This window comes from Diplotaxodon limnothrissa, linkage group LG20 (genome assembly GCF_057381915.1).
Source record: "Diplotaxodon limnothrissa isolate DT_005_m linkage group LG20, D_limnothrissa_male_GT1.1, whole genome shotgun sequence".
NCBI classification, from domain to species: domain Eukaryota; kingdom Metazoa; phylum Chordata; class Actinopteri; order Cichliformes; family Cichlidae; genus Diplotaxodon; species Diplotaxodon limnothrissa.
The window spans coordinates 32,243,873-32,270,662 of NC_140615.1; the positions used below are offsets into that span (position 1 = coordinate 32,243,873).

Consider the following 26,790-nt stretch of genomic DNA (forward strand, 5'->3'; position numbering starts at 1 on the left):
CATTCATCCATGTATCACTGCGTTCATCTGTGTTTCTTGGTATCCTGTTCCTTAGTCTGCGTCTCTCTGCCCCGCACCCCTTTCGTATGGTCTCAGGTTTGTCAGTTAGTTTCTCCCAGTTTAGGTTTCCGTTAGTAATCTCTCACGATTCGTTGCCTGTTTCTGCCACTGCCACCTTGTAAATAAACGTCACTCGAATCATCAGTCACTGCCGCATTTTGGGTCCTCCTTTTCCTCCACACCACACGGCTCACTCCGCCAGCCGTGACATACTTACTTATGTAAAATGATGTTTTAGGTCATAAATGGTTTAAAATACAGCTACCATCGTGTGCAAAACAACCACAAACGGAGGTTATTAGATGCCCATCTGTTTAGATCACAAAGCTTTTCTGTCAAACAAAGTGTTTACTGATAAATAATAATATGCATCTGCATTTCATATGCTAAACTAACTTTCACACAGAATGTTACATGCAATAAAAATAACCTTGTAATCCAAGTTATAATGAACATTCAATGTCTAGGACTTGAAAATGCGATCTTTTCTGAAAGTTTTAGTTAAAAAAATGTTTTGAATGACACAAATGATAACAATACAATAACAAACATGCTTTTGTGTGGTGCATTGATAGAAAGGTAAACAGTATTTGTGCGCTAGCAAGCAAACAGACAGTTTCACAAGCATGTATAGACAAGGTGTTGCACAATTATTAGGAATCTCTTTCCAGCTTCTCGGTGCTGGTTTACAAGCAGGGACATGACCGATCACTCTATGAACTTGTTTTCTTTCACTTGCCTCATTTGTAATTCTGCCACAGAGGAGTGAGGTTGTACAGACACACAATGCCTGATAATTGTACTTCTGTTGAATATGACTTCGAACGCAAAATTCTACCGTCCATTTACACCATGGTATTGATCATTGGTCTGGGAGCTAATGGATGGGGGATGAAGTCGATCCTGCAGAAACAGAAGAAAGTTGGAAACAATGTGTTTCTTTTAAACATTGGAATTGCCAATTTTTTGTTCCTTCCAACACTACCATTTTTGTCAGCATACTATTTTATGAACAGTAATTGGATATTTGGAGATGCCTTCTGCAAGATCACAAGATTCTGCTTCAACTTGAATTTATACGGCAGCATTGGATTCCTCACCTGTATAAGTGTGTACAGGTACCTGGCTATTGTCCATCCACTGAAAGCGATGGGAAGGATGACTGTCCGTAACACTGTGGTTATCTCAGTTGTGGTTTGGCTGTTGGTGAGTGTTCAAAGTCTTCCAGACATGCTCTACCTCAAAACATCCACAAACAACACCACCAAAACAAATGAAACCGCAAAATGCTACCATACCACCTCTACAAAGTATGTCGAGGATTACCTGACATACAGTCTTGGACAGACACTCACTGGGTTTTGCATCCCGTTCCTTATCCTACTTGGCTGCTATGGACATGTGATTTTGGTTCTCTGCCAAAGTAATACCATTGACAAGGAAGTAAAACAAAGAAGCTTAAAGTTGTTGTTTATTTTGATTCTTCTCTTCTCAGTTTGTTACATCCCATATCATATTTTTAGGAACCTCAACCTTCATGCAAGAGGATTATTAGAAAAGGGGCAATGCCCTACATGGAATAATGGAGTCTTCAGTGCTCATCAGATAAGTCGTGGTCTTGTGTGTCTGAATAGTGTTTTGAACCCCCTGGTTTACCTCCATATCACAGATATTTCTACTCAGTTCAATAAGCTTCTCCTGCGATCTTGTCATATGTTAAATCGTCTGACTGTATCAAGATATGGCAGTGTGCAGGCGACACAGTATACACAAGACTAGTTCATTGTTGACTTTGATCTCATCTTTTACTGCTGTGCTTAACAGCTACACTGTTCATTTGCTGTCCTTTTTTTTATTTATTACATTCTTTTTTATACTATATTATACAATGTTTTAAATAAACTATGGATTCAGAGGAAACAGCTCCATGTGTCTGTGTTATGACAGATCTGTGAAAGGAAGCTAATGTCAACAGAGAATGACTAAAGCTGTGACTGAGAAAAAAAATCAACAGCCAGTTCCTAATGACATTAGATTTTTGATGTAAATATACTCTTATCCACATTTATTCACATATATCACAACAGCAACACTTGCACACAATAAGGTCAGGGCAGAGCACTGGGAGATGATTATCATGATTTATTTTTCAGTGCAATCATTAACAAGTTGTGGTTAGTAGTTAAAACACTCACAAGCAGCCCCTGGGTCATTGGTGTATAAGTGTGTGTATACAGATAAAAAGACCTAAGAGCATAGAGTACAACTGCTTTGTGAATGGGTTCATATGGCTTGTACTTGCATCTTTTTTAAAAGAAGACCGCATGAGTTCACACAGTGCGTTCTAGTGAAAGAAAATAACATAAATCATATAAAACAGATTTTTCTTTAAACCAGATAAAAAACAAAATATTTTGACAATATATTTAATTTATTCTCTAACGAAACTTTGCTTTTCTGTTCTCATATTGCATGCACATGTTGCACAGCGGCAATGCAAATGCAGTTCTAATACAGTGGGGCAAAAAAGTATTTAGTCAGCCACCGATTGTGCAAGTTCCTCCACTTAAAATGATGACAGAGGTCAGTAATTTGCACCAGAGGTACACTTCAACTGTGAGAGACAGAATGTGAAAAAAAAATCCATGAATTCACATGGTAGGATTTGTAAAGAATTTATTTGTAAATTAGGGTGGAAAATAAGTATTTGGTCACCTCAAACAAGGAAAATCTCTGGCTCTCACAGACCTGTAACGTCTTCTGTAAGAAGCTTTTCTGTCCCCCACTCGTTACCTGTATGAATGGCACCTGTTTGAACTCATCATCTGTATAAAAGACACCTGTCCACAGCCTCAAACAGTCAGACTCCAAACTCTGCCATGGCCAAGACCAAAGAGCTTTCGAAGGACACCAGGAAAAGTATTGTAGACCTGCACGAGACTGGGAAGAGTGAATCTACAATAGGCAAGCAGCTTGGTGTGAAAAAATCAACTGTGGGAGCAATCATCAGAAAATGGAAGACATACAAGACCACTGATAATCTCCCTGGATCTGGGGCTCCACGCAAGATCTCATCCCGTGGGGTCAAAATGATCATGAGAACGGTGAGCAAAGATCCCAGAACCACACGGGGGGACCTGGTGAATGACCTGCAGAGAGCTGGGACCAAAGTAACAAAGGTCACCATCTCCATGCCTGCTTCATGCCCTGGGGGACGGGGCTATGGCTCGCTACATCCTCTTGCAGACCATTACATGTGGAAACCATTTGAATACAAGCGCGCTGATCCACACAGGTATGCACACGGGTGTTCACTGCTCGTAGACTTAAATTACACCTTTCTTGGCTGCTACTTCAAAGCACATTGTGCGCTGTCTGTCCTGCGTGCTGCACAACAACATTGAATATTTAGTATTTACTGCTGTTTACACTTAGCTAGATTAATGCGATGGTGTTGTGTTTAGTATGTTGCTTTGGGGTTTTTTTTTTTTGCTTGTTTTCTATTCTTCTTCTCTCAACAGGTTATCCAAGAGATTTTTTTTTCTCCCCCCCTTTCTCACTGTCCCTCTCCCTTTCTGTTTTTCTTTTCCTTCCTCTTTCTTTCTCCCTTTCCTATCCCTCACTCATGTCTGTCCCGTCTGTAACATCTGAAAATAAAATATAATAAATAATAAAAACGGCAGCACGGTGGCACGGTGGTTAGCACTGTTGCCGCACAGCAAGAAGGTCCTGAGTTCAATTCCACCATCAGGCCGGGGTCTTTCTGTATGGAGTTTGCATGTTCTCCCCGTGTTTGCGTGGGTTCTCTCCGGGTACTCCGGCTTCCTCCCACCGTCCAAAGACATGCAGCTTGTGGGGATAGGTTAATTGGATAATCCAAATTGCCACTAGGTGTGAATGTGAGTGTGAATGGTTGTCTGTCCCTATGTGTTAGCCCTGCGACAGACTGGCGACCTGTCCAGGGTGTACCCTGCCTCTCGCCCTATGACAGCTGGGATAGGCTCCAGCGCCCCCCGCGACGCTGAAAAGGATAAGCGGAAGCGAATGGATGGATGGATAAATAATAAAAACAAAGATCGATCAAATGGACCAATACGGCAATGCCACGATGATCCATTTGGCAAAGTAAATCCATTGGGTATCCTTGTTGGTCTTCAGACAACAATTCTGATGGCTAAAGAACCAAATGGGACAGGCAAAAAAAAACAAAAAACAAAGGTCACCATCAGTAACACACTACAACGGCAGGGAATCAAATCCCGCAGTGCCAGACGTGTTCCGCTGCTGAAGCCAGTGCATGTCCAGACCCGTCTGAAGTTTGCCAGAGAGCACATGGATGATACAGCAGAGGATTGGGAGAATGTCATGTGGTCAGATGAAACCAAAGTAGAACTTTTTGGTATAAACTCAACTCGTCATGTTTGGAGGAAGAAGAATACTGAGTTGCATCCCAAGAACACCATACCTACTGTGAAGCATGGGGGTGGAAACATCATGCTATGGGGCTGTTTTTCTGCCAAGAGGACAGGACGACTGATCCATGTTAAGGACAGAATGAATGGGGCCATGTATCGTGAGATTTTGAGCCAAAACCTCCTTCCATCAGTGAGAACTTTGAAGATGAAACGAGGCTGGGTCTTCCAACATGACAATGATCCAAAACACACCGCCCAGGCAACAAAGGAGTGGTTCCGTAAGAAGCATTTGAAAGTCCTGGAGTGGCCTAGCCAGTCTCCAGACCTCAACCCCATAGAAAATCTGTGGCGGGAGTTGAAAGTCCGTGTTGCTCGGCAACAGCCCCAAAACATCACTGCTCTCGCGAAGATCTGCATGGAGGAATGGGCCAAAATACCAGCTACTGTGTGTCCAAACCTGGTAAAGACCTATAGTAAACGTTTGACCTCTGTTATTGCCAACAAAGGTTATGTTACAAAGTATTGCGTTGTATTTTTGTTATTGACCAAATACTTATTTTCCACCCTGATTTACGAATAAATTCTTTACAAATCCTACCATGTGGATTCATGGATTTTTTTTTTTTTTCACATTCTGTCTCTCACAGTTGAAGTGTACCTCTGGTGCAAATTACTGACCTCTGTCATCATTTTAAGTGGGGGAACTTGCACAATCGGTGGCTGACTAAATACTTTTTTGCCCCACTGTAAATATTTAAAGATGGCAACTGAAAAATTGCTCAGAACTCTTTGTAATAAAATATTTTAATATTTTTCTCTGACTAATCAACTCACACACACACACAGAGTCAGTTTTTTCTTTTCTATTGCACACTCCCTCCAACCTCTCCACCACTTGTTTACTGTGGTTTCCTCACACATGCCAGCTGATACACCCCTTTTCTAAATAATTTAATCTTGCTCTGTGGAAGAGACCTAAGCTTCCTGTTTGCATCTAGTAATACGAGTTCTTGTTGACACTGACTATCCTGCAAAAGCATTTGCAACACCTGGTGAATATTTCAATAAGGACAGATCATTAGAAACAATTAACATGACTTTGACTCCAACGGCGAGCAGAACGGAACCCCAGCTGTGACAGGGTTTAGAGCAGGACCTCTGTGAAAGAGAAAGAGATTCACAGGTAAATCTAAAGTATGCACCATGAATGCCGATTGGCTTGGAGAAAGCAGCGAGAAGGTGATTGGACTAGACCAGTGTTGTGTCCACACATACTATTGCATTTGTTCTGTAGATGCATTTACCAGAAGCGCTAGAGGGCGCTAGTGAGTATGTTGTTCTGGTTGTGGTTTTGAAGAAGAAAAAAGAAAAATAAAGAAAGGAGTCAACTCCGGTAATCCTCTGTTCCTACCTGCGTGTGTGTGTAATGCTTGCTGAACTAACACCACACAACAAGTGGCGACGAGAGTAGTGGTGATTAAGTTATGGCTCTGCTCTCTTTGCAACCCCCGGCTGTGTTCCTGGATTGCCCGGGCGAACCGAGAATTCCATTTGCTGCGTGGAAAAAGTTGTTCGATAACTACTTGCTGGCGATCGGGGGTAATGACTTTGCTACGGAGAGGAAGAGGGCCCTGCTCATTCACTGCTTGGGAACGGAGGGACAACGAATCTACAGCGCCTTACCACTCGCTACGGATGATTACGAGGGATCCGTAAAGGCTTTGGAAACGTACTTTCATCCTAAAGTCAATGTTGTCGCCGAGAGATACCGTTTCAGGCAACGAGCCCAAGCTGTCGGTGAGTCTACAGATCACTACGTTGCAGCACTGCGTGAGCTCGTGAAACAATGTAAGTTCGGGGCTATGGAGAATGAAATGTTGCAGGATCAACTTGTAGAGAAGACAAATAATGCTCGTATACGTGAAAGACTGCTAATGGAGGAGGATTTGACGCTCGATCGAGCTTTGGAAATTGCTAGGCGTACAGAGGCTGCAATAGCTGATGCAAAGGCCATTGCTGTCGGTGAAACAAAGCCTGTTGCCGCTGTTCAAGTACAAAAGAAGATGCGCAAGCCAAAATACAAAGCAGCTAAAAAAACGGATACAGCTCCGACGTGCTACCGTTGTGGTTCAGCTGATCACAAAGCCAATGATAAATCCTGCCCCGCAAAAGACTGCAAATGTAATACGTGTGGGAAAATCGGACATCTTTCGAGAGTGTGTAAATCTTCTCATAAGCTTGTTAATGAAGTGACTGTTCCTGAAATGTGTGTTTTAACTGTTGACAATTGTGTCAGTGGTGATCCGGCTAAATTGATGTGCACTGTTGCTGTCACTGTACCAAATACTGCACAGGCATGCACTGTTAAGCTACTAGTAGACACAGGGTCTGGTGTTTCCATACTGCCTGAACATGTTTACAGCACAAATTTTGGCTCAGTTAAGTTAAGTAATCCAGCTGTTCAGCTTATTACATATTCAAAAGAGAAACTGGATGTATTAGGGTGTCTTAGAGCTGACATTACTTACAATGGCAAGAGTGCCTCCACAGATCTCTACATTGTGAGAACAGGAACACCCATACTGGGAATGGACTTGGTGACTGCCCTCCAGCTACACATAAAAGGGGGACAATTAGTTCTTGACAGTCCCAAGGTCTGTGCTGCACTCCAGCAAACCTCGGCTCTGCCCACTCAATGTAAACAGGAATGTGAGTCTCCAGTTGCATTCGGATGTGCAAAGGACTTTGTACATAAAGTGAAGGTGCGACCTGAAGTGAAGCCAATACAGCAGAAACTTCGACGCTTACCCCTGTCAGTCCGTGATGCTGTTTCCGCAGAACTCAAGAACCTTGAGGAACATGGCATCATAGAGAAAATTGATGCATCTGAATGGGTCTCCCCGATTGTAGTCACTAGAAGGAAGACTGGTGGCATACGCATGTGCGTTGATTTGAGAGAACCTAACAAAGCGGTGGTCGCTGACAGTCATCCCTTTCCACTGATAGAGGACATACTGTCTGAGCTGCGTGGGGCTGTCACGTTCTCCACCCTGGATCTTAAATCCGCCGACCATCAGCTGAAACTACATGAAGAGAGTAGAGGGCTCACTGCTTTCATTACACATGAAGGACTGTACCAGTACTGCAGAGTTCCCTATGGGTTGAGTTCAGCACCTGCAGCCTTCCAAAAGATGATGACACAAATCCTACGCGGCCAGAAAGGGGTGCAATGCTACCTTGATGATGTCATCATATACGGAACGTCAGAAGCTGAACATGAGGCCAACTTGCGTGCTGTGTTACACAGAATCAACAATGCAGGACTGAAACTCAATGTTGACAAATGTCAACTCCGTCAAACTACTCTGAGCTTTTTGGGTCAAAAGATCGGTCCAGAAGGTCTGCTGCCAGATGACTCTCATGTCACTGCCATCCTGCATGCTCCGCCCCCTACTGATCCTGCAACCCTGCGCTCATTTCTTGGCTTGAGTGCATGGTACAGCAAGTTTGTGCCAAATTACGCGACTGTTGTTGAACCTATGAGAGCTCTTCTGCGTAAGGACTGTTCATTCCACTGGAACGAAGCAGCTCAAGCAGCGTTTGATCAAGTCAAGCGGTTAATCGTGCACAGCCCTGCCCTGGTGATGTTCGACCCCAGTAAGCCAACCATAGTCTCAACAGATGCCTCAGACTACGGGCTGAGGCATCTGTTGAGACACTGATAAGTGACAATGGCTCTCAATTTCTCTCTGCTGAGTTCACTGACTTCCTGAAAAGCAGGGGAATCCAACACCTGAGATCCTCAGTGTATTACCCAAATGGGGAAGTTGAGAGATTCAATAGATGTGTTAAAGACTGCCTACAGACTGCCTCGATTCAAGGACAACCCTGGAAATCGTTCCTGAGAACTTACCTGATGGACTACAGAGCAACCCCTCATTCAACAACTGGAGTTTCCCCTTCAGAACTGCTCCATGGACGACGAATGAGAACAAAGTTACAGGTAATGGATATGCCTGTTCCTCAGACAGAGAGGCATACCATGTGCGAAAGAGTTAAGAATAAGCAAATGAAAATGAAAGAATACACTGATGCTCGCAGACACGCCAAACCATCCAACTTTCAGCCTGGTGACAAGGTACGGGTTAGGAAGCCGTGGAAGGTAAAGAAAGGCGAGTTAAAGTTTTCCAAACCAAGGACTGTCATGACAAGGAAAGGACCAAACACTTATTTGCTGGATGATGGACGGACCTGGAACGCCTCACACTTATCGGCTCTGTCAGAGCTGAACGCAGGTACTGATTCTGACACAACAATGGACTGTCATAAACCAGGAACTGATCTAGCATCTAACTCTGAGTCTGATAGTAGGCTTAGGCCCACCAGGATGAGGAACCCACCTTGCTGGACCCAAGACTTTGTCATGGGAAAGTGAATGTTACTGAGTAATGTGAAATATGTTAAACGTGTATTAGGTGACATACATCAGAATGAAGTCAGGTTCACATAAGAAATCCTTGTTCAAAGGGGGAGATGTTGTGTCCAAACATACTATTGCATTTGTTCTGTAGATGCATTTACCAGAAGCGCTAGAGGGCGCTAGTGAGTATGTTGTTCTGGTTGTGGTTTTGAAGAAGAAAAAAGAAAAATAAAGAAAGGAGTCAACTCCGGTAATCCTCTGTTCCTACCTGCGTGTGTGTGTAATGCTTGCTGAACTAACACCACACAACAACCAGTGATGACACAAGCGGCTTGACAGCGTGGGAAAGTCTGATAAAGCTTACATTTAGGCGTCAGCACCCAGGAGCTGACACATGTGTGGCCATAGAACTTTCTTATTGAACTTGGGAATAAGCTTCATTTCAAAACCTTAAACATTACTAATTTATTATAATCTATTACTGATTCAGAATAAGTAATATTGACTCACATGAAACTAATAGTTAAACAGTTAAAAACAATCTATCATTTTTTATTTTGATAAATATTTTGGCAACTGTAAAAGTGATAATTTACAGTTGTTTAGCCATGAAAGACTGCAAAAAAAGCACAAAGTTGTCAGGGTGAACAAGAAAAGCGAGGTCTGTCAAAATCATGAAACCTAATAATTTTTTATCAGGTCACTACCTCATAGCAACTATAGTCACTGAAGGATTCAGTTTTCACCTTTTCTATTGTGCACTCCCTCCAACCTCTCCACCACTTGTTTACTGTGGTTTCCCCACACATGCCAGCTGATACACCTACTATCAGTCTATCTCCTCCCCCATCTTCTTTTCCAAATAATTTAATCTTGTTCTGTGGAAGAGACCTAAGCTTCCCGTTTACATCTAGTAATACGAGTTCTTGTTGACACTGACTATCCTGCAAAAGCATTTGCAACACCTGGTGAATTTTAGGATTCCATGCCTGCCCACTCTTGCATGCCACCACCAGACAGGCCTCAAATATTATATTTCTGCATTTCTTTGTTTTGGTTTAAGTGTCTTTGTGTACTTTGAGAACTTGTGTGAAAATGTGAGGATGTTCATTTTTAGATTTATTGAAAAATATAGTAAAAATACAAAAACAATATGCTGCTTGCTTTCATATTCCAAACAATGCCCAAAGGCAAGATTAAGATTGCATGCATATCTATTAGACATGTTGCATTTACTTGCGATCTCAGTCTTATGCTTCAGTGGGCAGGAATTCAAGCTTGAACATGACATATAAATTGTTAAAACAAAAAAAACAAAAATAGGGTGTGTTTTCTTTCACTTTCATGACATATAACTCTCCATGAAGGGGGGAGATTGTGCAGACTTTTGCTTTAGAAGCACAATGAATAACAGTTCCTGTACTTCAGGCAACTTAAAACTCCATGAACACAAAATTCTACCTGCCATTTATGCCTTTGTTATGATTGTTGGTCTGGGAGGAAATGGATTGGGACTAAAGTCTCTGCTGCAGAAAAAGAAGAAACTTCGACACATTAATCTGTTCCTTCTGAACCTTGGAGTTGCAAATTTTTTGTTCCTGCTAACACTCCCATTTTTGTCAGCGTACTACTTTATGGACAGTAAATGGATATTTGGAGATGCCTTCTGCAAGATCACAAGATTCTGCTTCAACCTGAATTTATACGGCAGCATTGGATTCCTCACCTGTATAAGTGTGTACAGGTACCTGGCTATTGTCCATCCAATGAGGATGATGGGGAGAATAACTGTGACTCACTCTATGGCTATCTCAGTTTTGGTTTGGCTGTTGGTGAGTGTTCAAAGTCTTCCAGATATCTTCTTCTCCAAAATCTCACCAAATAAAACTGAAAAATGCTACCATACCACCTCTAACGAGTATGTGGAGGATTATCTGAAATACAGTGTGGGTTGGACATTGACTGGGTTTGTTATGCCACTCCTTATTTTACTTGGCTGCTATGGACATGTGACTCTTGTTCTCTGTCATGCAAATACCATAAAGGAGGTGGTGAAAAAACGAGTTTTAAAGTTGTTATTCATCTTGTGCCTTCTCTTCTCGGTTTGTTACATCCCCTATCATATTTTCAAGAACCTCAGCCTTTATTCAAGAGTTTTGTCAAAACAGGGGAAATGTCCAGATTGGAATGAGGGAGTCTTTGGGGCTCACCAGATAAGTCGTGGAATTGTGTGTTTGAACAGTGTTTTTTTTTTTTTTTTTACTCTTTATTTTGTACTTTTTCCTTTGTATTACATACGGACAAGACATTAATAATAATAACACAACAACAAACACACAAAAAAAAAAAAAAAAAAAAAAAAAAAAAAAAAAAAAAAAAAACCACGAGAGGTCCCGCCCTATAAGGCTGACTGAGACTTATAAATTATCCATTTTGTCCACTGTTTTCGGTGTTTGTCAGATTTCAGTCTCAGAGTGTAAGTCATTTTTTCCATTGTATATATGTCCTCGATTACGTCCATCCAGTCTTCCAGTTTTAAAGGATCGCTTTTCAGCCAATTCTTTGTTATCACCTTTTTGCTTGACAACAACATAATCTTAAACAAATACCAGTCCTCCTTTTTTACATTTTCCCATATTCCAAAATACATTACTCGTGCCTCACACAGTACTTCATACCCCAGCACCTTCGTCATTGTTGCCGCGATTCTTTCCCAATATGATTTAATATATTTACACTTCCAAAACACATGTGAGTGATTGGCGTTCCAGTCTCCACATAATCTCCAGCATTGTTGGGGTGTTTTCAACTGCTTGCTTTTGATATATGGAGTAATAAAAAACCTAATCACATTTTTCCAGCCATATTCTCTCCATCGTCTAGAGCTAGTGGAGTTATGCTGTGTGAGACATAAGGATCGCCAATCATCCTCTGACAACTCAATTTGTAGTTCCGATTCCCACTTTTGTTTAATATATAATGTTTCATTCCTATTCGAATTTTGTAGGCCATCATATAATTTCGACAGAATTCCTGATGGAAGATTTTTATATGCACCTGTTATTGTTCCTATTATACGATTTCTTTCTCTCGAGAGCTTCTTTCTAATTTCTGTATTGTAAAAGTGTCTTAATTGAAAGTACCTAAATAAATCTGATTTATCCAATCCGAATTGTTTCTGTAGATTCTCAAAAGATTTAAATGTTGTCCCATCTATTAATGTACACATTGCTGTAATTCCTTTATTGACCCATCTTAAAAATGTACTATCCCATTTTCCACTTTGAAATTTTCGAGAGTATGCAGGCCAAATCAGCAATTTACAATCTTCTGTAATTCTATATTTCTTCATTATTGTCCACCAGAGTTTAATAGTAAATTCAGTGATGAGATTTTTGTTCGTGGGCTGGGTAGTTTCTTCTCCCAATCTTGCTTGTGGATGACATGATAGGCAATAATTTAACTCTATATGCTTCCATTTTGAAGTATATTCTGATGAACACCAGTAAACAGTATATCTCAGCTGGGCTGCATAGAAATATTCCTTGAAATTCGGGAGGGCAAGTCCTCCTTTTTCTTTTCCTGATTGGAGTATTTTAAATCTTATTCTTGGCTTTGTCCCTTTCCAAATAAATCTACTAACTAATTTATCCCATTTACCAAACTGTGCATCTGTTATTTGGACTGGTAATGAGGTGAATAGGTACAATAACCGGGGAAGCACATTCATTTTTATTACCTCTATTCTTGAGCTAAGGTCCTTGACAAGCGGAGCCCATTTAATCAGATCTTTTTGGATTGTGTTACTAAACTTCACATAGTTTGCCTCGTATAAAGTACTTGCATCACTAGTTAAATAGACACCTAAGTATTTGATCTTATTTGAATCCCATTTTAGTTTAAGTTCATTTTGTAATAATTCTTTGGGGAAATAATTCAGACAGAGTACTTGAGTCTTTACGATGTTTAGTTTATATCCTGCGTTTTTACCAAAATATTTTAATGCTTTAAACAGCCAAGGACAGGTCGTATCAGGATCCTGTAGATATATAATTATATCATCTGCAAAAAGACCTATTCGTTGTTCAAGTTTGGAAACAAAAACCCCTTTTAAGTCTGTACTTTGCCGTATATACTGAGCCAAAGGCTCAATATACAAAGCAAAAAGAGCTGGACTCAAGCAGCAACCTTGCCTAGTTCCTCTAAAGAGCTCAAAGCTGTCTGTCAAGTCCCCATTTATTTTAACTCTAGCCATTGGCCTATGATACAGGGATTGTATACACTTAATGAAGATACTGTCAAAGCCCATTCTCTTCAAAACAGCAAAAAGAAATATCCAAGAGACTCTGTCAAAAGCCTTTTCAGCATCTAAACTCACTAAGGCTGTTGGGATTTTTTCTCTATTAACTTCATTAATTATATGCAATGTGCGTCGTATATTGTCTTGTGTCTGTCGCCCCTTAATGAACCCTGTCTGGTCTTCATCCACCAGGTCAGGAAGGAACAGCTCTAAACGTCTTGTGATTATAGATGTAAATAGTTTATAATCAACATTTAAGATGGAGATTGGGCGATAAGAATCACAGTTTTCCTTGTTTTTACCTTCTTTCGGTAAGACTGAGATGATGGCCTCTTTCCAAGAAGGTGGAATTTTAGCGTGTTTTATTGTCCAATTAAAAGAATCTATCAAAATAGGGGCCAAAACCTCTTTAAAAGTCTTATACCACTCATTGGGGTACCCATCACTCCCTGGACTTTTATTCGTCTTCAATCTCCTTATTGCCTTATCCAGTTCTTCCTTTGTAATTGGTTTGGTTAATAGTTCATTTTGAGTTGTCCCTATTGAAGGGAGGTCTAACTGATCCAAAAACTCTACAATTTCTGGTCCATTTTTCTGATCCGGTTGACTATACAATGTTTTGTAATATTCTTGAAAAGTGTTTTTTATCTGTGTTGGTTCATATAGTAGTTCCTTAGTATTTGGATCTCTAATCTTGTTGACTGCATTAGTTATTTGCATTAATTTTAACCGTTTAGCCAATACTTTAGTTGCTTTGGAGCCAGACTCATAGAATGTTTGTTTTGTGAATCTCAGTTTCTTTTCTATTTCCTCCATAGTCAAATCACTTAGTTGTTTTCTTACGTTTTTGATTTTTTCGGCCAAATCAGGACTCAAATCTGTATGCTTTTTTTTTTTCCAAATCCCTTAATTGTTGTTCTAATTTGGACTGTGTAAGCTTCTTCATTTTTTTGAGGTAGCTGGTCCTTGATATCAAATACCCCCGAGTTACTACTTTCACAGTATCCCAAATTATTGTTGGGTCTATCTGATCATCCTTATTGTGGGCAATACAGGTTTGTATTTCTTTTTTGATCTCTTTTACCTCAGATTCATTATTGAGAATACCAATGTTCAATTTCCATAATAATTTCTTTTTCTGATTATGTAGGTGAATGGTCAAATGAATGGCGTTGTGATCCGACAAGTCGGCTATACCGATATTGCATTCTGTGACTCTATGTTTATCACTTCTATTTATCAAAAAAAAATCTATCCTAGAGTGAACCTTATGGGCTGCTGAGAAATGGGTATAATCCTTCTCCAGAGGGTGTAATTCTCTCCATACATCACAGAGATCCACTTCCTTTATTAATGAGTTAAGAGATTTAGATTTATTATCTTTGCGTCTTTTTTTGCTTGTAGTATCTTTAGTATGATTTAATATACAGTTCCAGTCGCCCCCACATATCAAGGTCCCCTCACTAAAGCTTATAATTTTTTCAGATAGTTTTTGATAGAATTTTGAGTTGTCCTCTGGAGGGGCATACACATTTATCAGGGACACCACTTCATTATTAATCCTCCCTTTAACAGCAACATATCTACCCTCCTTGTCACAGATTTCCTCTAACTTTTCAAAATTTACCGTGTTAGCTAATAAAATTATAACTCCTCTTCGTCTGCTATTCTTACATGAGCTATAAAAAGAATTTACATAGCCAAGCTTTTTAAATTTTTCATGTTCTTCTTTTGACATATGAGTTTCTTGAATGAATATAATCTGTGCCTTGTGTCGTTTCAATTTAGATAGCAATCTACTCCTTTTAACTGGATTCCCCAGACCATTGATATTGATTGAAATAATTTTTATTTTACCTACACCACTCATAATTCGTACAGTATACAATGATCATCCCCTCTAGTTTAAGAAAATAAAATAAAACAATATTACTAGACATTAAACAAAAATTAAACACAAACTTGCGACTCCCAATTAGTAGGAAGAAACTGTCTCCCACCATGACCCCGTTGGTAGATCTAGGGTAAAAAACCTCCGTAAAGGAGGGCCCTATGAAATATTTGAGAACTGAAGAAGTAGTTCCCAAATTATAGTCCAACGTATTTACCTCCATCCGGTGTTGCTCCTCCAGAACTTTGAATTTAAGAGGCCTATAATTTTCTGATCAGTAACAGGGGGAAAATATCCCCCGAACTAATCAGCATTTCTCTGAAATTCCTCCAATTTTTTTTTAACTCTCTGCCTCGGGGAAGAAATTTGCTCTCGATGGGAGATTGAGGCCCGTTTCCACTCTCGACACCTTCTGCTTAGCGCATCGTCCTCCTCAGATGCCGCCGGGATCTGGACATCGTATCCCCTCCTCTGCATCTCCATAGCCGCCTCTCGTACGTTACCGTAGTTTCTGACTCCGTCCTGCCAGTGGATCCGAATGCTCGTGTAGGGAGTTTGGAAGCGCACTCCCGCTTCCTTTAGTATCCGCTTAACTTCTCTGTATTGTTTGCGCTTTTGAACAATATCTGATGCATAGTCATGATCAAAGTAGATCGTCTTGCCATTCACCTGGATTTGCTTCTTTTTCCAAACTTCTCGAAGTACGAGTTCTTTCGTTGTGAATTCCTGGAAATTAATAAGAATCGGACGTGGGAATTCTCCAGGGCGCGGTTTCTGTACAGAGATACGATGGGCCCGCTGGATCTTAAGTTCTAGCCCGGCCGGTATAGGTATCTCGTGCTGTAGCAGCTCCGAGACAAAGTCTTGGACAGATCTCCCCTCGGAGCCTTCCTCCACTCCAACCAGGCGTATATTATTTCTGCGGGATCTTGACTCCAGGTCCACCAGCTTGTTCTGAATAAATTTCTGTGTTTTCAAGCTTTGGAGGAGCGCTTCAATTAACTCCATTGTCACATCTTCTATATTTCCCACTCGATCCTCGGCTTCCCCCACTCTCTTCGACAGAGTTTTTATGTCCTCCTTTATCTTGTCGAGCTTACCGCCCAATTCCCGCTGTAGCGTGTTAATGCCTTCTCTCAGCCTTTCATTATCTTGTTTCATTTCTGATTTCAATGATTCGATGGCTTTTAGTAATTCGCCAGCCGAATCTCCAATTATGCCATCGGGGCTCGTGCAGTCTTGTCCTGTTGCGTTATTGGTATTTATTTTTGCGGCTTTATCATGTCCCCTTGGCATTTTGGCCTCCTTTTGCCTTATTCCTCACCAATTATATTCGTTTTGCTCAATTGAATTGTCTGTTGACGAGTTTTCGGTGTTTTAAATTCCTGATAGGGAGCTACCACCAAACGCGTCCACTCAATCCGCCATGACACCTGAACAGTGTTTTGACTCCCCTGGTTTACCTCCATGTAAAGGATTTCCCTACTCGATTCCAACAGCTGCTCCAGCGAACTCGCCAGATCTTTAATTGGCCGAAATCAAGGAGTGGCAGAATCCCTGTGACACAGTCTGATAAAGTTTAACAAGTTTGCCATATGTTAGAAATCTTAAAAATGTTTTACATAACCAGCTCTACACACATGCATCTTTGTTGTAATTGTATTCACACTGTGTAAAATTCCACTGGTTTTGACTAAGTCAACATTAGCAGCCACTTAATAACAATATTTTATTTCTGATGCAAATATCTTGTGATCCTTGAAATGGACAACTGTGGCATGATTACAGCACCTCCTGCTAAATGCAATCAATAAATAAAGGTGCGATACATAAGTAAAGATCCTTTATTTTCCATGTAAAGCATCCTGGTAAAATGATGTTACATAGACAGCAGTGCCTAGAATTGGTACAGCTAATCATCTAATCAGCTAATATCTATGACACGCTTTCACCCACACCCCTTGGCTTATTATGAGAGGCCACCAAGACCCTCATAACACTATAGTTAAACAGTAATGTCATTATCTTACCTTTGTGGCAAAATATGCTGAAATGATAATGACCTGTACTTTATGTAGTGTCTAAATTATATATGTTTATTGTATTTAGCTTTATTTTGTATTGCATTTTTTCTTTTCTTTCCTAAACAAACTTTTGTATACTGTTTACATGATCAAAAATTAAACAAAAAATCAACACAACACCAACAGTTGCCTTAAGGTGTTTTATATTATAATGTAAAGATCCTACACTGGAAAATAACTCAAAATGTTAGAAATATTCCAGTTAGAAAACCAGCACTGCTCAGTGTTAGTCTTTGTTAATCTTCAAAACTGACTAGGTTACTTTTAAACATATAACACTGTCAAAAGTGTTGATTTAACACTCAACAGTGTTGTATTTAACACTCAGAGGTGTGGACCCATATAGACACTCCCCAGTGTTAATTTAACACTGGAGATTTTGCTGTGTAGCTGTGCCTTATGGTTTATAGGTTTATTCTTAGTTTAGGTTTTCTGTGTGGGTTTTGTTAGAGTTTTAGTGTTCTGGTTTTCTGTCTGTGATCCATAGTTGCTGTCTCCCCTGTCTGCTGTATCCTTGTGTCAAGTCATGCGTCTCTGTGTTATGTTTCCTGTTTTACTTTGAAAGTCCGTGTCTCATGTTAATGTGTCTGGTTTTAATTCCTTTGTCTCGTTAGGCCTGATTTGCCCCAGCTGTGTTTCCCTCCTGTTTCCCATTCCCTGATTGTTCCCTCTGTGTATTTAAGCCCCGTGTTTCTCTGTGTCTTTACTGTGATCTACCCTCATCTTGCTGTGCAGCCTGCCCGCCACCCTTGGAGTCTCAGTTGTGTTACCTTTTTGGAGTTCACGTTTTGCCTCTGAGTGTCTGCACTTTGGGTCCTTTTCCTGCCTGCACACAGCCGTTTCATAACATAAACAATGCACAACACATAATAAATCCATACATACGGCACTGTGCAAAGGTTTTAGGCAGGTGAAAAAAAATATGCTGTAAACAAAGAATGCTTTCAAAAATGGAAGTGCTAATCTTTTATTTTCATCAAGTGAATGAACAAAAGAGAAAGCTAAGACAAATCAATATTTGGTGTGACCACCCTTTGCCTTCAAAACAGCATATACTGCTAGGCACACTTGCACACAGTTTTTGAACGAACTCGACTGGTAGGTTGTTCCAATCATCTTGGAGAACTAACCACAGATCTTCTGTGGATGTAAGCTTCCTCACATCTTTCTGTCTCTTCATGCAATCTCAGACACACTCGATGATGTTGAGATCAGGACTCTGTGGGGGCTGTACCATCGTTCCAAGTACATCTCTGACTTGCTCACTGTCTACAGCTCAGTCAGACCTCTCAAGGATCAGATTCAGATGTTTTACATGTTCCCAGAAATAGATCTCAGTCTACTAAGAGTGCTTTCAGTTATTGTTTTTTCTTTGGTTTTACTGTTTTCATTTCTTGTAGGAAGTTTAAAGACAAATCTGTCTTTATTTTCTGTGTTAAGCACACTGAGTTTTATTTATTTAACATATCATAAAGTGCTGTTACTTCATTACTTAAACAAAAAAGACAAAAAAGTTATCCACAATGATGGATTTTATATTTTCATGCAGTGTTTTTAAAAAGATAAAATAATCTACAGTCTTTGTGAAAAAGCAAGGAATTAGATGCATGAGATGTGTTGAAGAAAAAAATCTGACTTCAGGTCCTTTTTCCTTTTGTTTGCTGTGGTGGTGTGCTTATCAAAGTATACCTTTATAAGATGGATTTACAGACACAGAGAGTGGGTATGAGTGGGTAAACCAGACCACTGTTATTTATACCAGAAGGGTAACAGAGAGTAGTGGAAGGGTTGCTAATTACATACAAAGAACAAAAAGGTAAAAGTTAAAAGGGTTTTGTCACTGATCATGGGGTAACAGGCTACAATAACAGGAATAAAGATAAGGTTCATAAAAAAGCAAATGGCCACAGGAACAGGAGGCCACATTCCAAAGGTTCAGATCTATCAAAACAAATCAGAGGGTTACGGGATGATGCAAAGATGTTTATCTCAGCTCTGAAACCTGAAACTCAACATTTAGGGCTTCAAGCAACAACAGGTGCATTTGCTGTCCCTTCACTTCTTTCACTTTTAATTCTGCTACAAAGGAGAGAGGTTGTGTGGACAACATGTCAGGAATAGCAACTAATAAAACTTCCTTCTTTCGTTCAGACTATGAACATGTAACTCTGCCTGCTGTTTACACCTTTGTTTTTATCATTGGTCTGGGAGCTAACGGATGGGCGGTGAGGTCCTTACTTCAGAAATGGAAAATTCTTGGACACATTAATGTGTTTCTTCTGAACCTTGGAGTTGCTAATTTTTTGTTCCTGCCAACTCTCCCATTTTTGTCAGCCTACTATTTTATGAGGAATAAATGGATATTTGGAGATGCCTTCTGCAAGATCACAAGATTCTGCTTCAACTTGAATTTATACGGCAGCATTGGATTCCTCACCTGTATAAGTGTGTACAGGTACCTGGCTATTGTCCATCCGATGAAAGCAAAGAGAAGGATCACTGTCCGTAATTCTGTGGTTATCTCAGTCATGGTTTGGCTGTTGGTGAGTGCTCAAAGTCTTCCAGACGTGCTCTTTCCCAAAAACTCAACAAATAGAACTGAAAAATGTCACCATACCACCTCTACAGAGTATGTTGAGAATTATCTGAAATACAGTGTGGGTTGGACATTGACTGGGTTTGTTATGCCTTTCCTTATTTTTCTTGGCTGCTATGGACATGTGACTCTTGTTCTCTGGCGCAAAAATACCATTAATAAGGTGGTGAAACAAAGAAGCTTAAAGTTGATGTTCATTTTGATTTTGCTCTTCTCGGTCTGTTACATCCCCTACCATATTTTTAAGAACCTTAGCCTTTATTCAAGAGTACTTTTTTCAACCAACAAGAAGTATCCATCATGGGATAAGACAGTCTTCTGTGCTCATCAGATCAGTCGTGGTCTTGTGTGTCTGAATAGTGTTTTGAACCCCCTGGTTTACCTCCATGTCATGGATATTCCTGCTCAGCTCCAACAGCTGCTTCAGCAGTTTCGTCAGACATTTACTCGTTTGTTTGTGTCAGAATACGGCAGTGTACCCGTGGAACAAACAGTGACCACAACAATATCTTAACAGTAATTAGTGACTTTGACTTTGTCTTTTAGAGTAGAGTGTAAAGACTGTTTTACGTATTATACTGTCTATACTATCTTTTTCGGGATAACGGTTTTGGCTCAAATGGATTTATAAATAAAAAAGCTTTGTTTCTGTGTTTGTTGTTCTTCTGTTGCCCTGCATCGAAAATTGCATTATTGAAAATTGCATTATTCAAATCCTTTACAGCAACATTTTTTTTTGTCACATTGAAAATATAAACAACCACTGAGACATGACTACACATGCGTAGGGGATTGGAGGCAAGACAACAGAAACTAAAGACCAGATAAGAAAGCTAAGGTGATCTCAACAAATGCTAAACAGAGGAATAGCTATAGTAACTAACACAAGGAACTGCTTCTTAACCTGCCATAGAAATGCTGGGTCACAGACCCAGGACCGTGACACTTTTAATTTAAGCAAAGATCAGGAAAGAGCGCTGGCAGATTAGTATCATTTATTTTATGTTCACTGACACAGTTTTCAGGTTAGTAACCACTTTTCTTTAGATTTGTGTAGGTTATGTGTACAGCAAAATAATTTCCCATAAAAAACATCTGCTGGATTATTGCGTTTGTATAGCAGTAGAACAGTGTTGGTGAAATTTAATCAACATTAACTTTTGTTTCATGCCTACTATAAGTCAGCTTGGCAGTGAACATGTGATTCATATTTGACATAAGATACACAATATTTGGCTTTTAGTTTGCTCTGGAATTCTAATGTATAGTATTTGATGTATACTGCTCTAAGCAAGGGCACACACACACACACACACACACACACACACACACACACACACACACACACACACACACCCTAGATTCATTATTTTTATAAGTCATAACATTTTTTGAACTGTAAATGACAGTAAAGAGTTATCCTTTCTAAGAAAGTAATTGATGGATTTCTAACTATAATATTTTTTTATGTATTTCTCTCCATCTTTTTGAACTTAAAAATGTAAAATGTTTAATTGACTATTTTAAAAAAATGTATTTAAAGTCTTCAATTTAATTTAAAGACTTTTATTTAAAGACAAAATTTTACTTTCACATTCTTTTCTTGTTAATCCCATACTGTACAACTAGTCTGTCAAATGAAATAAAGTCTGTTCATTCTAATATATGTTGTAAGTATTTCATTCCTTGACAACTCCAATCTGGGAAGGTAATCATATTAATGTTCTGTATTATGTCACAGTTGTTCCAGATTAGTGTATGTTTGCATGAGATTAATGAAGTCATTTTTAGAAACTTCCACCATGCTTTCAGAGAACTTTTGCTTTCACATTTAAACTCCAAACAGAGGGAGACTTTAACCTTTTGTTTCAATCATAAAACTGCCGACAGGTTGGGTGAGCAGTTTTATGATGTTTTATAATAATAATAAACTTTATTTATAAAGCACACTTAAAACCAAGGGTATACCAAGGTGCTTAATAAGTAACATAGAGAGTAAAAGGAAGATAATAGAAATAGGACCAAAGCAAGTACTAGGTATGCAAGCAGATAACTGTCACTGATACATGGGAGAAGCAGCAGATACAGAACAAACAAGGAATTAAATTAGCATAAAAGTGCATAATATAAAATCATAAGTGAAATGTTAACTAGAAGGAATGAATATATATATCTTAGGGGTGCTACAATGTATCTGTATTGAATGGTTCAATACAGTGCTTTTGGTTCGGCACGCATATGTATTGAGCAATGCTGAATTTTTAATTTATTTTATCAACTTTTCCTCTGACGATGCTGTCTGTGTTGAGAGCTCAGTGGATCTGCGTTCGACTACTCTGCCTAGGCTGCACTGTCGAGCTCAGATCCACTGAGTACCCATACGCATTCACTCATGCTAGCGAGACAGAAGTTAAGCTCGTTGCAACATGGCAACTGCCTCAACGCTACCCGAAATTGAACCTCCTCTACCATCATTGAGATCTGGCGTTTGGAACTATTTTGGTTTTCATGTGAAGCATGACCCTGATGGTAAGCGTGGACAAAACAGTAAGTCGGACGTGCCAGGCAATGCTCAATTACATCGGTGGAAACAGACAAGCACGCATGCTACAAACTTTACCCGAGACAGCCGTTAGCACATGATTCTTAGAGGGCAAAAGAAACAGGGCAATGGCTACTTTTATAGCTGTCGACATGCGACTATTTTCTGTTGTAGAAAACAACGGGTTTCAGGAAAGGCTGAGAGTACTTGAGCCCCGTTACAACTAAGTGCTAGCACTCCAGAAGATGAGTGTGAGGGGAGGTTCTTCAGAGAGTAGTTCCTTTTAAGGGGGCCTGATATGTTTAATATGCTGCTGAGAATATACCCCAGAAGAAGGGTACAGTATAGCTTTTCCACATATGAGTGATTTCTCGAGTTAAAAGAAACATGTATAATTTTAATCAATTACAAATTAAAAAAGGCATGAACATTTTTTTGTATCGAAAAAATATCGAACCAAGACACGAAAGTATTGAACTGAACCGAATACCATTTGCTAAAATGAGATTTACATGTATTAATACTGACTGCTAGCCTTTTAGACAAGGACAAGGACATTCTTTGTCGGCCTACTGTCAACCTCATGTTTACAGTACAGTATTTACTTTTAGAAATCTCTTATGTCTTAAATTACACACCAGGGTGTGTATTAAATTGTTGGTGTAGTGCATTTCAAGAGTCACAGAATCACAGAACGCTAATTCAGTGCTATTCCATAACAGCTAAAACACCGTCACTCTCCGCTAACACCTGAACCGGAATGTTTCCGGTTTATTTTTATTTATTTTTACTTTTTTAATTTTTGTTTTTTTCTCTCTCTCTCTGTCTTCTCTTTCATCCCTCCAGCTCATCCTTCTCCTTGCTTGTTTTTACGCCCTTCTTTCTTTCACTGCATGGATCACCTGTTTCCCTATGCAACCACAAACAACACCCTCTATTTCTACACACTCACACAGCATGATCACACACACATATGTGATTAACGGGAGCACATTCACCACAGCCTCACAGGGACATATAGGTCACGCACACTCAAGCTCATACACTCCTGGTCATATTAGTTAATATGCTCACACATAATCAGACTTATGGAGCCTCTCGCCACACATTTTTCTTCTTTTTATTTACAAACAAGTGATGTTTTTCCATTCTCTTCACCCATCTAAGCGGAACACGCAGCGTTCATCATTACATCATTACATCATTACGCACAGGGGAAAGAGGTCAAAGATATTTAACCAGCTCAAAAAACAACATGCAGGCATTGCTTTATTACAAGAAACTCAGAATTATCACAGGTTTAAACACCTGAGTTTCCTAATGTGTTCGCAGCCTGTTACAATTCTAGACAAAGGGTAGTAGCAACTTTAATTCATAACTTTCACATTCCAAACAAGGCCCAAAGGCAAGATTAAGATTGCATACATATCTATTAGACGTGTTGCATTTACTTTAGATCTCAGTCTTATGCTTCAGTGTGCAGGGTTTCAAGGTTGAACATGACATATAAATTGTAAAAAAATAAAAAAGGGTGTGTTTTCTTTCACTTTATGACATAGAACTCTCCATGAAGGGGGAAGATTGTGCAGACTTTACTTTAGAAGCACAATGAATAACAGATCCTGTACTTCAGGCAACTTAAAACTCCATGAACACAAAATTCTACCTGCCATTTATGCCTTTGTTATGATTGTTGGTCTGGGAGGAAATGGATTGGGACTAAAGTCTCTGCTGCAAAAAAAGAAGAAACTTCGACACATTAATCTGTTCCTTCTGAACCTTGGAGTTGCTAATTTTTTGTTCCTGCTAACACTCCCATTTTTGTCAGCGTACTACTTTATGGACAGTAAATGGATATTTGGAGATGCCTTCTGCAAGATCACAAGATTCTGCTTCAACTTGAATTTATACGGCAGCATTGGATTCCTCACCTGTATAAGTGTGTACAGGTACCTGGCTATTGTCCATCCAATGAGGATGATGGGGAGAATAACTGTGACTCACTCTGTGGCTATCTCAGTTTTGGTTTGGCTGTTGGTGAGTGCTCAAAGTCTTCCAGATATCTTCTTCTCCAAAATCTCACCAAATAAAACTGAAAAATGCTACCATACCACCTCTAACGAGTATGTGGAGGATTATCTGAAATACAGTGTGGGTTGGACATTGACTGGGTTTGTTATGCCACTCCTTATTTTACTTGGCTGCTATGGACATGTGACTCTTGTTCTCTGTCATGCAAATACCATAAAGGAGGTGGTGAAAAAACGAGTTTTAAAGTTATTATTCATCTTGTGCCTTCTCTTCTCGGTTTGTTACATCCCCTATCATATTTTCAAGAACCTCAGCCTTTATTCAAGAGTTTTGTCAAAACAGGGGAAATGTCCAGATTGGGATGAGGGAGTCTTTGGGGCTCACCAGATAAGTCGTGGAATTGTGTGTTTGAACAGTGTTTTGACTCCCCTGGTTTACCTCCATGTAAAGGATTTCCCTACTCGATTCCAACAGCTGCTCCAGCGAACTCGCCAGATCTTTAATTGGCCGAAATCAAGGAGTGGCAGAATCCCTGTGACACAGTCTGATAAAGTTTAACAAGTTTGCCATATGTTAGAAATCTTAAAAATGTTTTAAATAAACCAGCTCTACACGCATGCATCTTTGTTGTAATTGTAATCCCACTGTACAAAATTTCACTGGTTTTGACTAAGTCAGTGCGGCACCCCTGAGTATTTTGGGCATCGAGAACAAGTCTCAGATGTGTTCCTTATGTGTTCGTGCAAGAGGTTGTCAAATGTGCAGAGAGGCTCAGCTTGGTGACCTCTGTAGACACTGCTACCGTTGTGGTCAGGAGGGTCACCTGTCTCAAGGGTTTAGACAGGAAACAGGAGCGGGCTACTGAGCTACATCCCACAGTAGCCCACTCATCATCCAGGTCCCAGATAAATCCTGTCTCTGTGCAAAACATCTCGCATCAACAAGCACCACAAAATGACTCTACACACACTGAAACTGCCCCCAAAGAGCCAAACAGCAACAAATTGACAAGCGACACATCTAATGGTTATATACCCTGAAAACAGCAAACCAAGCTCATCAGTCTCACTGGGAAAAGATGTACAGTTCAGTGTCACCTGGATAAGGCACCAGTAGAGGCCCTGTGGGACACCGGAGCTCAGGCAAGTCTTATTAAGAATGAGTGGCAAAAACAACACCTACCACCTCAGGCCACTTGCTGAGGTTTTGGGAACAGAACCTCCTGTCGCTTTAGCAGCTTATGATAGTGAAATCCCATATGATGGGTGGATAGAGACAGAATTCTATTTGGACTGTAACCCTGAAAATTGTCTTCTAGCTCCAATGCTTGTATCCAGTGACCCCAGTGTTGCTCAACTGCCCATTACTGGATTTAATGTAATAGAGGAAGTTGTGCGTAAATGGGGCAAGTGTCAACCAAGATCACGCAACATTCAAAAAATCTGCCAGATCATGTCAGTATTGGTAAACACTGCTAAATCAGTGCTAAAACTATTGCAGTCACCAGACCAAAGCCAAAGTTTGGGCACAGTACTGGCAGGAAAGAGAGGACGATGTCTGGCTGCTGAACAGATTACCACGACATATGTCCGTGCACATATTGGAGCGCAGTTTTCAGGACAGAGTCTGTTGTTTGTCCCAAATGAACCATCAGAGTTGCCTGAGGGTCTTGTCAACTTAATTCCTCACACTGTTCTAGGACATCTGGAAGAAATAAAAGCAGTGTACCCCATCACCCCTGAAAAGACGCAAGACTCGGTGGAGCAGATTTCTTCACAGTCTCCTATACAGGTAAATGAGGATATTAACACACCCTCCTCCAGCCATAAGCCACCTCAGTGGGACCCACCAGTTAAGATGGACCATCTCAGTAAAAATGAACAACAAACTGTGAGACAGCTGTTAAGAGAGGAATGTCATGCTTTTGCTTATGATGATAAAGATGTTGGGTGCATCCCCAGCTTAAACATGCACATCACATTGCATGACACAACACCTGTTCGAAAGACCTACATATCCATGCCAAAACCTCTGCACCAAGAGGTCAAAGACTATCTTCAAGATCTGCTGAACCATGGATGGATTTCAGAGTCCAGGTCACCCTACTCATCTCCAATTGTCTGCGTTCAGAAAAAGTCAGGTGAACTGAGATTGTGCTGTGATTACAGGGAATTCAACCGGAAGTCAGTACCAGACACGCACCCAATTCCCAGAATTCAGGACATGCTAGATTCCCTTCATGGCAGCTCCTGGTTCTCTGTTCTGGATCAGGGGAAAGCATACCATCAGGGGTTCCTGGACCCTGACAGCCTTCATCACACCTTGGGGCTTATACCAGTGTAACTGCATACCCTTTGGCCTCAGCTCAGCCCCCGCAGAGTTCAGCGGAGCATGGAGGACTGTTTAAGGGGCCTGCGGGATGTAATCTGTAAGCCATATTTGGACGACAAC

General features: G+C 40.2%; 4 protein-coding genes across 4 annotated transcripts; all 4 read left to right on the top strand.

Annotated features, from left to right (window-relative positions):
• The first annotated feature begins 846 nt into the window (after nucleotides 1-846).
• Nucleotides 847-1,839, top strand: LOC146611255 (P2Y purinoceptor 1-like). Its single transcript, XM_085344669.1, has one exon. It carries the CDS (start codon nucleotides 847-849, stop codon nucleotides 1,837-1,839), a length of 993 nt encoding a protein of 330 aa, XP_085200795.1.
• An 8,459-nt stretch (nucleotides 1,840-10,298) lies between these two features.
• Nucleotides 10,299-16,669, top strand: LOC146611256 (P2Y purinoceptor 1-like). Its single transcript, XM_085345595.1, has 2 exons — nucleotides 10,299-11,128; nucleotides 16,519-16,669. Exons 1-2 carry the CDS (start codon nucleotides 10,299-10,301, stop codon nucleotides 16,667-16,669), a joined length of 981 nt encoding a protein of 326 aa, XP_085201721.1.
• A 2,609-nt stretch (nucleotides 16,670-19,278) lies between these two features.
• LOC146611257 (P2Y purinoceptor 1-like) lies at nucleotides 19,279-20,280 on the top strand. Its single transcript, XM_085344721.1, has one exon. It carries the CDS (start codon nucleotides 19,279-19,281, stop codon nucleotides 20,278-20,280), a length of 1,002 nt encoding a protein of 333 aa, XP_085200847.1.
• Nucleotides 20,281-23,916: 3,636 nt separating this feature from the next.
• On the top strand, nucleotides 23,917-24,897 carry LOC146611258 (P2Y purinoceptor 1-like). Its single transcript, XM_085345596.1, has one exon. It carries the CDS (start codon nucleotides 23,917-23,919, stop codon nucleotides 24,895-24,897), a length of 981 nt encoding a protein of 326 aa, XP_085201722.1.
• Nucleotides 24,898-26,790: the final 1,893 nt, after the last annotated feature.